The 14,307-nt window shown below is 54.6% G+C and overlaps 1 protein-coding gene across 16 annotated transcripts in view; it reads left to right on the top strand.

Annotated features, from left to right (window-relative positions):
* The window catches only part of NCOR2 (nuclear receptor corepressor 2), a 226,709-nt gene that overhangs the window by 187,769 nt on the left and 24,633 nt on the right, over positions 1–14,307 (top strand). For all 16 annotated transcript variants that reach the window (XM_030959051.1, XM_030959056.1, XM_030959054.1 and 13 more), the window contains exons 20-26: positions 1,908–2,463; positions 6,735–6,855; positions 7,766–8,003; positions 12,244–12,399; positions 12,829–12,968; positions 13,050–13,155; positions 13,815–13,919. In XM_030959051.1, coding sequence (XP_030814911.1) covers positions 1,908–2,463; positions 6,735–6,855; positions 7,766–8,003; positions 12,244–12,399; positions 12,829–12,968; positions 13,050–13,155; positions 13,815–13,919 — 1,422 coding nt within the window. The remainder of the gene's footprint in view (positions 1–1,907; positions 2,464–6,734; positions 6,856–7,765; positions 8,004–12,243; positions 12,400–12,828; positions 12,969–13,049; positions 13,156–13,814; positions 13,920–14,307) is intronic.

Genomic DNA, 14,307 nt, shown 5'->3' with positions numbered 1-14,307 from the left:
CAGCACTGGAGAGAAGGCAGGGGAAACCATGGTCTGCCACCAGCAAGGCTGATGCACCTTGGTGGGGCTTTTCCTCCTTCTTTCCCTTTAAAGGCAGCATTTTTCTCCCTCCCAGCCATACCAAAGAAAGGAAACAACTTGAAAGTGACAATTTACAGCTATTTATCGCTTAGAAAGCGCAGCAGTTTGGAGTTCAGAGAAAATGTGCACAATTTTCCAACAATGCCCATTTGACTTCTGTCAAAGTAATTTAATAACTTAACCAGCACTCTGGCACCACACTGGTTTCTGGCCTTAGCACCCAGGCTAATGGGACTTGAAATGGGAAATCTTTTCAAATCGTCCTTGTGAGTGACTCATTACAAGGCAGATTCCAGGTAAATCTTTGTGCGAGGTGATACATGACTCACAGGAGCAAAGTAAAAGGTAGTTACTGCTCTTTGCAAGAGTGCCTGAGAGGAAACAACATGATTTTGAGATTAGAGACAGATCTCTTGAATGCTTCTGAGCCTTACTCTCCAAGCATTGGCTCTTGCTCTGCTGCTGGAGTGCCCTACAGAGCTGTGGAAAAGCATGAGGTGCATGAAATGTAATGGGCATGGGAGTGCCAGGGTGGTGTTACACAGGAGATGGGCGCTGGCTCCAGGGTGACATTTGGGAATACTCAGACAATACCTTGCAATTGCAGGGGCCACATGGCCAATCCAGGGACAGGGGGAAAGACTCAGTGTTGGAATTATGGCGTAGACTATGGATTCAGCATCTGGAGGGAATGCAAGGAAGTCTAGAGCTTGGCTGAGTTTGGGATGAGCCGCTGTTGGATGTCTCAGGACAGCATTCAGAGTAGCATCAAGTGGCAGTTGATGAGTTTTGCCAAACACACTGTGAACCTTATTCTGGCTGGGTGATGGGACACCTCAATTCTTGTTTGCAAGTGAGTAAGATTGGAGAAGACTGATTCCTGATGAGTGTGGTACAATTTCCCTCTGAGGACAGATGGATGTGCTCCGATGTACAGCTTTTAGGACACAGTCCCTCTGTGGCACTCCTCTCACCAGTGTTTGAAAGCTGTCTGAGCTGCTGTGGAGGGAGGCAGGTCAAGGAATGCATGTGAGGAAGCCTTTGGGGCATGAGTGTGAGAGCCCTGCCCGGTGGGGACACGCTGGGATGGGACTGTGGAAATCTCCTGGTGTTCCTGGCCCTGGCCGTGTTTGTCCGGCCGAGCCTTGGAGGGAGTGATCCTCTCCCCAGCTGTAGAAACAATCTCTTGGCAGCACCTAACTGAGCAGTGCATGGACGCTTGTGCTTCCAGCTCACATCAAGCTGCTGGTGGCAGATCTGGGAATGATCCTTCCCATGTAATAATTAACCTGTCCTGCAGCGCTGCCAGAGCTTTCCTTTCGCCGACCCTGACCTCCTTTCTTCTGCCACCAACAACAAACACGTGTAGTGTTTTGGGATGATCCCAGCTGCTCCAGGGGTGGCAGAGCCAGGGAGACAGGTGATGTAAGGCAGCGAGTAGGGTGCTTGGTCTGGGGCAGCTGATCATGTGCCATGGGTAAGAGGGCAAGAAGGGAGCAGATCTTGTCCTGCCAGACCAGCCAGCAGCCAGGGTTTTCCCTTAAAATCCAGCTTTCCAGGCACTCAGTCTGCAGGCTTTTGGGCGTGTGATTTTGTGTTTGGGTGGGGGTTAACAGTCGTGCTGGGCAAGCAGAGAGGCCCCCAGAACAGCCCTTCGCTTAGCAGGCTCTGGATCTGGGGATCCCAGCACAGTTCTCCCAGCCCTGGGATCATCTCCCCCTCAGAGGAACGAGGGCGTTCTCTTCCCAAGGGAGGGGGTGGAGGCAGCGATATGGGAAGCAAGAATCTCAGGCTGATCCTTATTTTTATTTCTTCCCTTTTCTCAGCTGCAGTAAATAACAGCTCCGACACCGAGAGCATTCCCTCGCCAAGGCCCGAAGCCAAAGAAGGAGGCGAAAACGGGGCCAAGGCACCACCCGGGCCGGGAGGTGACGCCGGCACGGAACCGGCAGTCAAATGGGAAGAGGCTCCAACGCCCCCTGACGCTCCCCCTGCTCCCCCTGCCAACCCCGCTCCTGCCGCCAGCCCCCCGCCGGAGACGGCTCCCGAGGCTCCCAGCAGCGAGGAGAAGGTGCCGGAGGAGCTGGTGGTGGACGTGGTGAAAACGGAGGAGCCGGAGGAGAAGGCGAGCGAGGAGCCCTGCAAGAGCGAGGTGAAGAAGGAGGAGAGCGAAGAGAGCCAGGAGAAGGACAAGGGGAATGACAAGAAGGTGGAAAGCGGCGTCAGCAGCACAGGGACGGCGGGGATGGAGGGGACGCCCAAGGCCGAGAAGAAGGAAAGCCACAAGGGCAGCAAAGGCCCCGGGGTGAACCCCGACAGCGACTCCAGCGCGACCTGCAGCGCAGACGAGATGGATGAGCAGGATGCTGTGGACAAGAGCAGGTAGGAGTGGGGGACAAGGGGACAAGGGCATGGCCCAAGGGCCATATGAGCTTTTCCATTGTGTCACAGTGCCTGTGGGTGCCTTGGTGAGCTCCTCCTGGGTAGTATCACTGCTCAGGCACTCCCTGGCGAAGGGACTTCCCAGCTGTGTCCCCATGTGCCCCCAGCCCTTTGGCTGTTGCTTCCAAAGGGGCTGTGACACAGCAAGCAGTGCAATGTCCCAACGCACGGGTGCTTCTAGGACATGGCCGTGGGCAGATGTTGGGTGCAGAGCCACTGCATTTGCTGGTGGCAGCTGCCCATCTGGGTGACGCAATGGAGCGGGGTGTGCTCTCAGGGACAGCCAATTTGTGCTGGTTTGCCAGCATCCGGGGCTGGGAATAGTTTCTGTCTCAGTTGGCATTGGCAGGAGAAAAGTCACGTCAGGGATGCCTTTTTACTGCAAGAGGGGGCGAGTTGCTCCTTTGGCAGAGGTGTTGTTCAGATCTGTAGGGGAAAATTATCCATCCTGGCCATAAAGGCAGGAGAATGTGGTCTATGTGAGCTTTCCTGGGCCATGCCAGTGGGTCTTCACCTGAGCCACTGCGGTCCCAAGCCCTCCACCCACCCCTAGGCCTGGCAGCCAGGAGCACCTCAGACCCTTCATGGATGGCTCTTGGGACAGGGAGGAGAAACATTGGCTTCCTCCTTGGAGAAACATCTTGCTCCCCTCCCAGCTTTTCCCACAGGGCCCTCCCCACCCAAGAGCCTCACACATGGAGAGAGGGTTTTCCATTTTTTAAAGAATACGTGTGAATACACACAGCTTTGTAGCACTGAATTTTATGATGGCTCTTGGGCCAGGTGGGACTCCTGCATTCACCCTACCATTGTATGTAGGGCCAGCAGTCCCTTTGTGACTCAGAGTTGGCCAGGGACTGAAGGCTGGCATCCTGCATCCAGTGTCCTGCAAGCCTTCTGTGGGCTCACAGGGAGCAGTTTGGCAGTAAGATGGGTGCTGCCAGGCTGGGCAGGCTGTGGATGTGCACAGCGCTGTGGATGGGGTTGTTGAAAAAGCAGCTGAGCAAAGTGGTGGGATGAAGTCAGAGGGAGCTGTTGTGCATCCCACCGCTCCAAATGGCCTCTGTGCTTCCCCTGTGGTTGATTCAGGAGCCAGTGGATGAGCGCTGCTGGTGTGGGAGCATCCTCTGGGGTGCAGCCCCCTCACTGCTGAGCAGCTGGAGGAGTGCAGGCGGTGCCAAGGGGTGGTGGAGGTGCTGCTGGCCAGCCCTGTGGCAGGGCTGAGGCCTCTTGGCTGCAGTGCTCCTCTCCAGCAATGGCCAGAGTCCAGCACCACCCCTCCCCACCCTCCCCTGCTTCCCAGACAGGAGAAAATCTCCCAGTAAGGGAGAATGAGGCCAACAGGGCTGTCCTGCTCTCTGTTTAACATTAACCCAACCAAAAGCAGGGCAGCAGTGGCTTGTACCAACTTCTCAGCAGCAGAGGAGCAAATCCTCTTGGGAACAACTTTTCCATCACAGCTCCTCGCTGAGTCAGCTCCTATCTTGCTTGTCAAACAGTTACCAGCTTCCAGGAATATTAAACACCAAACAGGCGTCCCGAGCTCCCGGGCCACTCCTCTCAGCCGTTGTGGTGATGAGGCGCGGGCGAGAGCAGAGCCTGCTGGCACGGGCAGGCTGCAGCTGACGCTGGCATCGGGCGCTTCCCAACCCAGCAGCACCCACAGGGTGGATCCTCAGCTGGCTCAGAGTTTTTGGATCCCAGTGGGGACTCGGTGGCCTTGCCAGCTGTAGCTGTGCTCCCTTGCCTTCCCTGTGGGCCCAGGGTGCCGGCCCGCGGGCGTTGGCGCAGCCGCAGCGTGACTCGCGCGGAGCGGGGCCGCGGAGCCGCGTGAGCCGCCCCGTCACCGCATCACCCGATGCTCGCCCACCCACCCAGCGCCAGCGGGGCGTGGGTGCTCTTCCCTGCGCTTGTGAAAGCATCAAGCTGTCCCCGGCATCTCGCAGAAGAGGACAGAGGGTGGCTGGGGTGTCCCCACGGTGAGAAAGGGAAGGGTTCAGAGTAGGGGCAGCTTTTTTTTGGTCCTCCTGCAGTTCGCGCTATCAAAGACATGTCCAGGATTGAGGAGGCGCAGCCTTAACTCATCCGAGCTGAAGGAGGCAGCTGGTTGTCTGTGGTTCCATGCAGCGAGTGCTGCAGGAGGGCTGCTGCAAGCACAGCCAAGATGTGGTTCAGCAGGAGGTCACGCCAGATGGGGACATGTGAGGGAGGCCACACACAGATACCACTGCAGACCTGCAGCATGGTGAGGAGACACCTGCTCCAACCATCCCGGTGCTGCACGTCCCATTGCTGGCTCTGCTATAGGTGCAGGGACTCTGCCAGGCCAGTGCCATGTTGGAGCCATGTCTCTGGCTTGGGGTAACCATTCTGGTAGCCACTGCCTTTGCACAACTACTATGGAGTCATGTTTGGCTGGGTCATGTGTCAGGGTGTTGGATCATCTGGAAGTTAAATTAATCCCCATCCATCTCCGTGGCAGGAGGAGAAGGAGTATGGGAAATGCAGTGTCATGGTCATCCCCAAAGCTTCATGCCTGGGAGGGGACATTTCCACACTGCTGAGGTTCAGCTGTGAGCCTGCCAACCCCTTCCTGCTCTGAATCTTTTCCCATCCTTCCCAATGCCATCAGCCATCTTAAGGCACTGGTCCTTCGGTTGGGAGGTGCTGGGTTGGCAGCAGGTGGATAAGAATTGTTCAAGAATTGTTCATGTGGTGATTTCCAGAGCAAAGCACCCAACAGACATCCCATTGTCTGGCGCAAGATCTGCTGGGAGGGATGTAATAAATTAGGCAATTTGCATATTAATGAATTTAATACTGACTTTGGCTTCCGAAGCATCAGGATCCTGGAGGGCTTCAGGAAACCTGAAGATCTTGAGGGTGCTTAAAGGGACTTTAAGGGTGCTTCAGTGTACCTTTTCAAGCACCAGCGAGTGCACAGAGCAGCTGCTGGGGTGGCAGTTCCACAGCTCAGCCTGGCGTGAAGGTCTCAGGAACAAGTGCTGGGTGCCCTTGTCCCCAGCCTTGTGTCTCAGCAGATTTTGGGGCACTGCACCCTTCCAGGAGTGCAGCTTCACAACACCCGTGTGGCTCCTCAGGCAGGCGTCATTGGGAATATTTAGGGAAGAATTCAAATTTGCTGTCCCTTGGTTGGTTTTCCCTGGGTGCCTTACCCTGGTGCCAGTGAGGAGGTGGGTCCCCTTCCCCTCTGATGCCAGGCACTGTGCAGAGTGAGGACTGGGGCAGCCCCAGCACCATGATGAGTTTATTCCCCACACACGGCCCCGCCACGCTTGTTTATTCATCCAAGGGTGAGCATGGAATGACCTTGAAATTTATAGGCTGAAGAGAGCACTGAAATAACAGCTAAAATAAACAAATCAAGCTGTAAAGCTTGAAAACTATGAACTGGCTTCAACAAACTGGAGTCGGGAGGGAGAGAGAGCAGAGGTGGCCTGGGCAGACGTGGTCCCTGAGGTCTCAGCATGAGCTCAGGAGCTGGACATGCTGAGGGTTTGACCCAAGGGCTTTGCACGCCTCCATCCCCACCCCGTTTTGGTGGCACCATGGGGATGCCCCCCCATGTTTGCACAGGGGCTCTGCACGGCTGGCTGAGTGTTTACCAGGCAGCTCAAACAGCCAAGGGGAAGAGCAAGTGGTGAGGGTGCAGGGCTGCACAGCTGCTGAGTGCCAAATCCCATCCAAATCCAGCCTCTCATCTTTCAAGTGACCCAAGGGCCCGAGTTGCCTGCACATGGTGGCTTGCCCTGGCTTTAGCACCTTGATAAAAGACAGTCCTTGAAGAAGAGCATGAAGCCCTGGGTGAGCTGTACATGTGAGCTCTGGAGGGTAACACCATGTCCAAATGAAATCCGGGCCGGTCGCCTCGCTCCATAACACCCAGCTCTCGAGTCCATTTTGCCTCAGGTTTATTCTGGACAACAGCAGATTTGCTAGAAATAGCATGGAGATGAGGGAAAGTGGGTTCAAGAGCCTCTTGAGCCAGACATAAGGGTCTTGTTTGAACATGTAGTCCCTTGGGGGTTGTCTTTGAGCCCAGATTCCCAGCAGCCAGCAGCGGTCCAGCACGCTCCTCTCTGATACAGAGGATGTCCTCTGGGTTTGGCAGCACAGAACAGGGATGCAGGGCGTGGGGGAGCCATGGGCCATGGAGTCTGTCCATGGCTGATGTCCTGTTTTGGTTCCAGGTTGCTGTCCCCCCGGCCCAGCCTGCTCAACACCGCCAGCGACACCCGGCTCAACTCCTCACCGCAGAAGCCACTGGACCTGAAACAGCTGAAGCAGAGAGCTGCTGCCATCCCTCCCATTGTGAGTACCCTGCTGGAGAGGGCAGGGGCTGGGAGCACAGCCTGTGCCTCGTGCACGCTCTCCCACTGGGCTCCATGGGGTGAGTCAGGGTTGCAAGGATGTGCTCATCCCTGGGGATGGCCTCTGGTCCACAGAGAACTGTGCCTGGGCGGTGTGAGCCTCCGGCCAGGCAAGGTGCTCCCTGTGCAGAGGGTGTTCCCAGCTGCTGGAGCAGCTCTGCCAGCAGCATTTGGATGTCTCTTGAGCTCTTTTATCAGAAAATCGTGGGAGGTCTGGACAGAAAAAGCTTCTCACTGCCACATGACTGCTGCCTCCCATGGCTTTAAAAAGAGGGAGTGCACCTTCCCAGCCCTGCACTTCATCTCATGCTTGAAGGATATCACCGTACTCACCCAGGAGCTTTGCTTGGTCCCCCTTTTTGACTGCTCAGTAGCCATGTATTGAAAGTATGATATGGTGGCTTGGGCTGTGAGAAGAAGGATCCTGGTATCTCCAGGGTCAGCACTGGAGGAGCAGTGATGCAGGGTGGGCAGGGAGGAAATCCCTGCTTTGGGGTTTGCGTGATCAGGGAGGACCCATTCCTGATGCTCTTCCAGTTTCCCGTATTGCAGCTAAAGATGTGGCTGCTGTAGTGTAACTTCTGGCAAAAGCTACAAGCACATAACTGTAGATAAGAGGTTTTGAACAAGTCTGGCTCTGTCCTGTAGTACCACCAGCACAGAGCTGGTACTCTTTGTCATGGGCTTTTTAAATCTCCTGTGGCTAGTGAGCTTTGAAGTCCTGTTTGGTCTCTGCTAAGACTTGCCATAATAGTGTGGGGCAGGGGCTTCTCATAACTCCTGATGTCTTCAAGATTGTTATGGATGTCAGCAGCACGTGAGGAGTGTAACCAACTCTTACTGCTTTGCAGATTTCCGAAGGTTTCTCAGAGGGGGTATTGCAGAGCGGAAGCGCGAAGCCTCAGGTGCCTCCCCACGCCTTGGCTCTCTACCAGCAGCAGATCACAAAAGCCCACGAGTCTGCCCGCGAGGACATGCCCCCGAGCAAGCTGTCACAGTCCCAGCAGCAGCAGGCTGAGAAGGAGCAGCAGCAGCCCAGCAGCAGCCCCAGGGGGAAGAGCCGGAGCCCCGCTGTTGGAGAGAAGGAAGGTAGGGCTGTGTGCGTGTTTTATCGGCACGGAGCACCCGGGGTGTGCAGCTGCATGCAGCCAGCAGCTTTCCCCCTCCTAGGTGAAAGCTTGTTTTGACCCCTGAAAGCTCTTTAATAGCATCTTGAGGCAGGACGAGAGAGGCATGGCTAATTTCCCATGTTCATTAGACAGTACATGATGTCTCGTTGAGCCCACAGCAAAGCCGGGCAGTGTGGAGCGCCAAGGAGGTGAAGATTGCCTTTATTAGCATCTGCCATTCACCAGAGAGCAGAGGGGCCTGGAGGCATGCCAAGGCTCTGGGTACAATGGCTCTTTTCTACCTTGCTGGCTTTCTATAAAGAATGCTTTTAATGCACAGCGGGGACCATTATTTCATTTAAAATCAATGCTAATACTGTGACTCGGAGTCCAAAGGTTCCTGTAAAGATTCCCAGTGCTTTCTCCCCGGAATAGCTCTGATGTGGTTTGGCTGCCTAATGAGCAATTCAGAGGTTCCCACCATAGAGCATCTGAAGCATTATTAGCTTGAGCACCTGGGGATCAAGGTTAAGGAGAGACGGGAAGTCCTGATGAAACCATCCTCTAAATGTGTTTTTAATCTGAGTGTTAGAGTCTGTTCCAGTTCAGAGTCTGTGTCCCTGCCCCCTGTAGCTTGCCTGTGGCTCAGTTGTTAAGGAAGATGAGAGGCTGTCCCCAGTGGCACAGTCAGGGAAGTTGGGCTTATGTGGGTACAGTGTCCACCAGTGCTGGATCCTGAGCAGGAATGGGTGCAGCTGCAAAAATCACCTGCTTGTGCATGGAAGAGAAGGGTGGATAAGACTGCACTGAGGAGGCGCTGGACTTGGCTGTGATGTTTGCTGGAAAATCACTGCACTAGTTCACCCTGGGGCAGCCAGGATTGTGGCAGCCTGCTCTGCAGTGTCCAGGCCAGGTAGTTATTCCTCAAGCTGTCGTGTTCCTCTGGACAGAAGGATTTGCTTGCATTGCTGGCACTTGGCCACAATTTTTTCAAACAATAAATAGCACCATGTGCGCATCACACCTTCGAAATGTTTTGCATATAAGCAAGGAAGGTGACTGCTCACCTTGCAAGAAAGGGAGTTTCCCGTAAGTCGTGGTGTTGCCACCCGTGAATTCCCATTTCCAGTAGATCTTATCCTGCTGTGCTCCTGTTTGCTGCCCAGGTGGAACAGTTCCCCTCCAGCTCTTCCTCCCCAGTGGCAGGTAATCAGGTTTGATCTCCTGTGCTGTAATCCTGTGCAGATCTGATGCTGCACTGCTCAGCTTCCTTGTGAGCTGGGTGCCAGTGCCAGCACTCCAGCCCAGAGCTCTGCATTGCCCGTGTCCCACTGCTGCAGCTCCAGCTCCCTCCTGGCCACAGGAGGATGAGGAGGTGAGGCAGATGAGTGGGTATCAGGTACAAGGCAGGCTTTAGGTGTTGAAGTCACCCACTCCACTCTGTGGTCTGCTGGCACCATTATCAAATAGAAGGATCTGTTATCCAGGTGGATCTTTTGTTGCTTTGTTCCCTGTGAAGCACTAATGATATGAAGCACTTTATTCTCCCCTCTGTACAGCTCTGAATATTTCATGTTAATGAAAGTAATTATGCCTCCCTATATCCCTGCAAACATCTCAGTAGGTCTTGGGCTCCAGCTGTGTGCTCTCCAAGCCCTGTGTGGCTGTGCATCTGTGCTGGGTGCCACAGTGGGTCTGGAATGTATATGGACCCCAGGGAGACATAGGCTGGTCTCCCCTGTTCATAGTGGGAACGTATTTCCCTTTGGAAAAGCAGTAGGTTTGTGATGAGTCACCTCAAAAGGAGAAATCAACTCCCCCAAAGCCTTGGTTTCAGTACAAGTATGGACTCAGGCACTGTCTCAGTTCTGTCTCTGCCTCTTGGAACACGTCCTGGCTGTGGGTCAGGGGTTAGAAGGGAGATAGCCAGATATTCCTGGCAAATCTGTGTGCATCCCTTCCCTCCCCTGCTCTCTGAGCCATCCCAGTGAAGTGGCAAGCATCCAGACTGCAGACATGGCTTGGAGTTAGAAGGGAGAGTCCAGCACAGCCTGCAGAGCCCTCTGGAAAGCAGCCCTGTGCCACCTCTGAGCAAGGGGCTGACTCTACCAGAACAGGTACTCCTGTTCCTCCCTGGCTTGATAAGAGAGCTGGAACTCCTGCAGCCGCTGCGGAGATCAACATCCTTCTCACCGCTCTGGATCCGCTTCAAAGCCAAGCCTTGCACACATCCTGGCCCAGGCTTGGCTGCCTCGCAGCCGCTGGCTGGGGCTCTATCAGCTTGGAGGGTGGCCAGCCAGCCATACCTTCCTGAGCCCTGCCTGGCCTCCACGAGGAGCTGCTGATCACGGGGCTGGGCAGAGGCTGGCAGCCCTGCCTGGATCTCACCGGCAGGCAGGCGGATCCTTTGCCCAGTGCCGAGCTGCTGCCGGGCATATCTTTGGTTATCACTGGCGGTTGGAGAGCCAGCAGAGTGTTTTGTGTTGATTTAGTTGTGTTTCATTTGGCCTCTGGAGGCGATGGGGAGCCAAGAGCATTAATTTGGATGACGGATCATATAAACTCTGACTCCTTCGCTCCCATTCCAGGGACTTGATAAACGGTAATAGGAACTCTCTCTTCCCCGTGTAAGTGCTATTTTATCAAAAGCTGGCTGAGTTATAGCCACCCTCTAATGCGGGGGCAATTAGGAACTGGCCACATTTCACAGGCTGGAGAGGCTCGCAGGGGAGGGGACGGCTCCCACGGGGAGGGGAGGAGGACGAGGCTCTCCGAGAGCCATCCAGGGTGCACACAGCCTTGGCTGACAGTGCCTTGGCTTCAGGGAACATCTTCAGCTGGGAGATCCCAGCGCTGTTTGCCCCCACACGAGCAGAGCTGAATGGGGCCGAGCTGAAGGGGAGAAGATCAGGGAGTGTGGGTGTGCCAGAGACTCTCCAGCAGTGAGGAGGATGTGCCTGGATTCCCCTCTGTTGGCAGGATGAAGGGATCCTCTCTGGGATCCTACACGGGGATAGAAGAGGCCACAGCCAGGGTCTGGTCCCACCAGGCTGCAGAGGTGTGAGTGCCTGCACACCTCTGTGTGCCCAGAATGGATTTCTTCTCTCACTGAGGCAGACAAGAATAATCTTCCAGCTTCTGAGTACACTGAGCATTAATAACAATAATGTAGTAAAGCCTCATTAAATTGGGCCTCTGATAATCTACTTGCCCTATTATTAGGCTTAGCAGGATTCAGCATCTATTTTTATCAAAAATTGATGGTTAAAGGCTGGGTTCATTTGTGATTGCTGTTGTTTACTGCCCAGTTTCTAATTTCTGGTCAATGCAAACGTTACACAGGTGGATCTGGGGAGGAAGGGCAGTGCAAAATGAAGTGTTTATTGATTACAAGCAAATCCTACCAAACCTGCCTCTAATCCATCCAGAAAAGGCTGTCTCATCCATCTGCTTAGCCAAGTGTGAGGATGCACTTGGCATGGAGCTGGTGCAGATGAAGCCTCTCTTTTCCTCAGCATCTTTCAGCACATGGCAGGGTTCAGGTGGCCCCAGCACAGCTCCTCCATCATTAAACTCTCCTTGGCCTCGCTTCAGCCTTTTTATAGCCATGATGAGCCCAGCCTGGTATCCAGGATGCCCTGAACCAGGTAATTTTGGGAAGCTGCACACCACAGTGTAGTCACCAGCAAGCTGGTACCCTCTGGATGTCCCCCCTGCACCAGAGGGATGCCAACATTGCTGCTTCTTGGCTTTAATGGCAAGGATTTGGCAGCATCATCATTAATCCTCCAGCCCTGCCATGCTGGGATGATGTGAAGCCTGGGAACAGGCAGGAGCTGCCCAGGAGCAATTCACTAATGGCCAAGTCCTGGCAAGGAGCTGGACTCTGAATGTCAAATGCCATCTCTCCTGGGTGAGGTGGGATGGCACCAGGTCCATGAAGCTTCCTGCAGGCAGTGAGCACCAGCAGAGTCACCAACACAGACGCCCCACTGCCCTTTAAATCTCGGTAAAATAAATGCTGTCAAATCCAGGCAGTGACACTGAGCTTTTTCCTGTTAGCTTGGTTGGAGAGTTCAGCCTCACCTCATGGCCAAGTTGGACTGAATTGAAGCCATCTCCTGTGCTTGGAGCTGGCTCTTGCTTCCCTGCCGTGCTCACAGGGACCCCTCACTCATGCTGGCCACTGACCATGCAGTTTCTTTCTGTGTCCTTTGCAGAGAAGTCCGTGCATTTCTCAGCCATTGCAGAGGTTCAGAAGCTGAGTGCTGAGTCAGTGTCTGCCTCGTGCTGGCCCCCTGTTCTGTCCTACCCCCGGGATGTGATCAAAACTTCTCCCCAGACGGAGCCCCACTTGTTCCAGTATAACCCACCAGGCAAGTAAAACCCAGTGGCTGTGTGACATGTGCCCTCCCCTGCCCCACCTGGGGCTGAGCCCAGAGGCTGTGCTTACAGCCACTGTCACGGGTTGGGCTCTTTAAAGGTCCCAGGGTGGTCAGCTGTGTCTCCCAGCTCTGGCTGGGACAGGTGTAGGGATGTGGTTTGTCACAGAGCAGTGTGGGTGCAAAGCCAGACAGGTTTTATCCCTCTCTGGCTGGAGGGCAGCTCATCCTCTGGCTGCAGAGGGGACAAGGCAGTAATTTAAACTATTCCGGTCCTTTCCAAAATGGCTGTGTGACTTGCAGGCTCCCAGCCAGCCAGGTCACTGCACCCAGCCCCTGCTCCCTCCCATTCCCCTTTGCTCCCTGGTGCTGCAGCTGCTCTGCCTGCCCTCAGTCTCACTGATGTTTGTGTTCTCCTCACAGGACACCCCATCCCACTAAACCTGCATGAGAGCTCTCGCTCAGGCCTGCAGAGACTAGCCAGCATCTCCAACCCTCCTCCCCTCATCTCCTCCACCAAGCACCCCTCTGTGCTGGAGAGATCTGTCGGATCCATTTCCCAGGTAGGACATTGATAGGTGTGAGCAGTGGAGATGCCTCTCAGGGACCATCAGCTGCTCCTGACCTCTCCTCTTGCCCCACAGGGAATGCCCATCCAGCTCCACACACCCTACAGCCCCGAGCACGCCAAGGTCCCTGTTGGTTCCATCACCATGGGCCTGCCACTGACCATGGATCCCAAGAAACTGGGTAAGGAATTGGGAGAGGAGTTGTTTCTCACATGTTCTGAGAGCAGGAGGGAGTGAGCTTGCCAGAAGCGTAGGGGAAAGGAGGAGCACAGGGCACAGCAAGGGAGCACGGAGAGAACTGCTAAGAGGATGAAAGGCTTAGTCCATCAGGAGAGCAGAGACACAGGGAGCTAAATTTGTGCAGTATAGGAAAGCAACAACTCAGTCAGGGACACTTCCTAGCCTATAAATACCCTTCAGGTAACACTGTGATCGAAGGAAGGAAATATATTGTTGCTCCCCAGGCTGGTAGGATAAAGAGTAAATGGCCTGAAGTGAACAAAGAAAGTGTTTAGTCTGCAGATTTGGAAGCTCTTGTTAACAGCAGGAGGGAATGGGTGAGGGATCAAGCCTGGGGAGGAGGGATATGAGCTCTGTTTGTCACTGTTACAAACCAGCACAGAGTTTTCAGTGTCAGCTCTGGTCCTGGTGTGGGCAGTGCCAGGGTGAAGGATCTGGCTTTGCTCGATGGCATTTGTGCATTCACCCCCCTGGGGAAGCCCATCCCAAAGAGTTGGGAATGGCAAAGGTGCCCAGGAGGTGCTGCCTCCGGGCTGGCACAGCCAAGGGCTGTGGCCCCATGTCCTGCACCTTTTCTGATACCTGGTTAATGTTTTCCAGTGCCTTTTCCTGGAGTAAAGCAGGAACAACTTTCTCCTAGAAGCCAGGCCAGCCAGCCAGAGAGTCTGGTTCTGCAGCCATCCCAGGAGGGCTCCATCCTGCGGGGTGAGGACACAGAGTGGGGGGCACGTGCCCCAGCTGTGGGGAGGGAGGGAGGGAGGGAGGGGCGCTGGCACTGCCAAGCCTGGTGGATGCCACACTGGCTGCAGCTGCCCAGTGATCTCAGGTTTGACTTCTGGAATTGTTCCAGCCAAAGGGATCTCTTTGCCCCTTTTCTCTGCCTCCCCAAATCGGGGCCTCAGGTGTTGATTCTGGTGGAGGTTTTGTGTTCAAGGAGCACCTGAAAATCTGTTGCTTAAGACAAAGCAAGATCTGTTTAAATTACATTAATTGGTATTTTCATGCTCTTCCTTGTTGGTGGTCCAGCTGATCAGGGACCCCATTTTGCTTAAATGCAGCCCTGATGGGTTTTTTTCCCCATTAGCCAGGCAGA

This window comes from Camarhynchus parvulus, chromosome 15 (assembly GCF_901933205.1).
Source record: "Camarhynchus parvulus chromosome 15, STF_HiC, whole genome shotgun sequence".
In the NCBI taxonomy this organism is placed as follows: domain Eukaryota; kingdom Metazoa; phylum Chordata; class Aves; order Passeriformes; family Thraupidae; genus Camarhynchus; species Camarhynchus parvulus.
Note: the sequence above shows the minus strand (reverse complement) of the source record. Positions and strands in the feature narration are given on the sequence as shown.